Raw genomic sequence first — 3,118 nt, 5'->3', positions numbered from 1 at the left:
TGACAACTTCTGACACTCAACATTCTCTACCACCTTATGACTCCGGAGGTTATAAAGGTGATACATAAAGGGGGTTCTCTCGGATGGCAAGGTACACTTTTAGAGCAGTCTCATCTACGTGCAAGCTCTCATTATTGATCTCTTCATTTTTTCGCTCGATCGAGAGTCGGAGGACCAGCTACTGACTTGAGAGTCAGAGGACTTTCGCTAGGGACCCCTTCCCTAGTTTTTGGCACTGAATTTTTATTTACTCGTCTGAGTGTGTGTAGGGAGGATTCACGCACCAACCCATAGCCTTAAATTTGATCTAAAAGTCTTCACTCCATCAACATCGCAGCCACCTACCCAACACGTCATCTCCAGCTTCTAGACAAAATCATATTTGACATCGTCAATGGAAACTTGAGAACCCGTCTGATCGACCTTATCCGATCGGGAGAGTGGGGCCCTACTAGGCTAGATATTTGGTTTTCTAACCCATCGTGGATTTTAATTATCACCTATGCAAGCTTATTGACGTTTTGGTCCCTCGGAACAACCCTCTCCCTATTCACTGTATCAGCAATTTATGTACACATATATTAAATATTTTATAAAAAATAAATACATATAATTATTTGTAATTAAACAAGAATTATTCATTTGTAAAAAGATAAAAAAAATAGCACAAAAATATCTTTAAAAGGTGAAAAAAATATATATCTAGGCATAATTTAGCTAGAAATATTACGAGCTAGGAGGCAAAAACTCAGCTCACTTAATTCCATATGGTGAATAACTCCATCTAGGCGCTAGCTATTGCATATTATTAATATTATGTACATAATCAACTTAATTAGCCCAACAACGTACGATAGTCTCTGATATGAGAAGTGATATACGTATGTACCTAAAAGGCTGGCAACAGGTTAATTCACATTACACCTGAGTTGTTAGTTAGGCAGATTGTAACGTTGCGAAGGATTTCTCCGTTGATCAAAATTTGAAAAATGTGACATTTATTGTGATCGATGATTCTATTCAAGCATTAATTGGCCAATAATATTGTAATTTCGTATTATCAACGCTGGAAGGTTAATTATATTAGATCATTCCACCTTGTATTAATTTTATTTTTTTCAATTTATATATATGTGCCATTAGCTAGATTCCTTTAATTAATTGTTTTCTTTTTTTCAACGCAATTCAACTTTAACAAACGAAAAAAAAAACAGAGCAAGTAGTGACACATGCATAGCTAGTTCTTAAAATAAGTTTTACACTCGACTCACAGGGTCACACCAACTTAACAGTACGTTACTTACCATGCATGTAGCTAATTATTTATGCATTTAGCTAATTATTTAATAGCGATCCATGCATGGTTCGTGGTGAAGCCCATTACTAATTATTAGTCACCATGGCGATCTTCCTGTTCGTGGAATTGTCATCGTTGTTGGGGCGGGTCCATATAGGTTTGTAGATGATGATGTGGCCGTCGCGATGCAGGAAGAGGATGTACTTGTCCTCCTCGCCGGCGGTGTTGGTCGACCAGACAGCCTCGTTTTTGTCGTTGTGGATGACGAGGTTGCCGTCGGTCTGCAGGTTTGCGAAGCAGTTGTCGCCTAGGCCGTTGGTGGCAGAGGTCCACAGTGCCTGGTTCTGGCCGTCGTCCAGCACCAGGTTGCAGTCGGACTGCATGATGAAGGTATGGCTCCCTTGGGTGAGGGATTGGCCGGTGTTCAGCCTGTCGCCGGCATAGAGAATATTGTTATCCGCCGCCGTGATGCTAGTATCGCTGTGGCCCCTTTTGACGAGCACGAAGCCTTTGGAATTGGCGGTGTTTTTGTTGGGGCGGGTCCATATAGGTTCGTAGATGACGACGTAGCCGTCGCGATGCACGACGAGGATGTACTTGTCCTCCTTGCCGGCGGTGTCGCTCGACCAATTAATAGGCTTGTCGTTGCTGTTGTAGATGACGAGGTTGCCGTCGGTGTACAATTTGACGTGGCAGGCGGTACCTTGGCCCGTGGTGTTGGAGGACCACACCTCCAGGCGGCTCTCGTCCAGCACCAGGTTGCAGTCGTCCTGCATGGTGAAGGTATAGCTCCCTTCCGTGAGGGAATAGTCACTGTACAGCGTGTCTCCAGCATAGAGAATGTTGTTGGCCATGGAGGAAGGCAGGAGAAGGCCGAGGAGGAGAGTAGCAGAGAGCAGGACAAGAGTAGCCATGGTTATATCACTCACTTCACTTCACTTCACTTCACTTCACTCAAGTGAATATTGCTGGTTTAGAGTATCATGCAACTCCCCCCATCTATTTATAGATGAGGATCGGAGGTAATTAAATTTACGATACTTAAAACTCAAAAACAGTACTGTTAATTAATGGGAAAATACACCGTATCAAAAATGAAAAAAAATTGATAAATTCAGTTAGGCTCATTAATTAATTCTATGATAACTGATTTTATTCCATAAAATTTTTTTATCGATCACTAGATAAATCGAGAAACACATATGACGGATAACCTAGAAGCCCAGAATCCTTTGGTAGCGCGCAGAGAAAAAATTTCTACAAATATATTATAGCTGGGATCGAACCGTGAATACCTGGGTAATAACCTGGATGTCCTACGTACTATGACACCATAGCTCTGGGGACGAAAAAAATTGATTGGCAAATTGTCCTAAACTCCCTACATGCCAACTCAACTTCCTCTTTAGTTCATGGGTAAAAAAAAATTATTCTCACTCACTACATACCCACTTTTCTTTGCTTCAACCTGTTAATACACACCGATTTACTTAATTGCTCTCATTTTTTAGGTAAAAAAAAATTAAAAATAAAGCATAATTCATCCTAAATTCAACACATTCAAACTAGAATCTAATATATTTTGTATAAAATTAAGCACGACTCTTATTCCACTTGACAAATTGATTGGAAGCTTATACCATTCGATTAACTTAGGCTCCCAATCGATTCAACCTAAGTCAATCGATTAGTATAACTCCTAATTGATTGGTAGATGAAAAAATAGTCGTGTTCAATTGGATAGAAAATATACTCAATTTTAATAAATAATATTGAATTTAGGAAGAATTATACTTTATTTTAGATCTTTTATACTTATAA

General features: G+C 39.8%; 1 protein-coding gene across 1 annotated transcript; it reads right to left on the bottom strand.

The window, feature by feature from the left end:
• Positions 1-1,383: 1,383 nt before the first annotated feature.
• On the bottom strand, positions 1,384-2,211 carry LOC122023184 (curculin-1-like). Its single transcript, XM_042581266.1, has one exon. The coding sequence runs from the start codon at positions 2,209-2,211 to the stop codon at positions 1,384-1,386; it is 828 nt and encodes a 275-aa protein (XP_042437200.1).
• Between the last annotated feature and the right edge of the window lie 907 nt (positions 2,212-3,118).

The sequence above is a fragment of the Zingiber officinale genome, chromosome 9B (genome assembly GCF_018446385.1).
Source record: "Zingiber officinale cultivar Zhangliang chromosome 9B, Zo_v1.1, whole genome shotgun sequence".
NCBI classification, from domain to species: domain Eukaryota; kingdom Viridiplantae; phylum Streptophyta; class Magnoliopsida; order Zingiberales; family Zingiberaceae; genus Zingiber; species Zingiber officinale.
The sequence above is the reverse complement of the archived record's forward strand: the minus strand, read 5'-3'. Positions and strand labels throughout refer to the sequence as shown.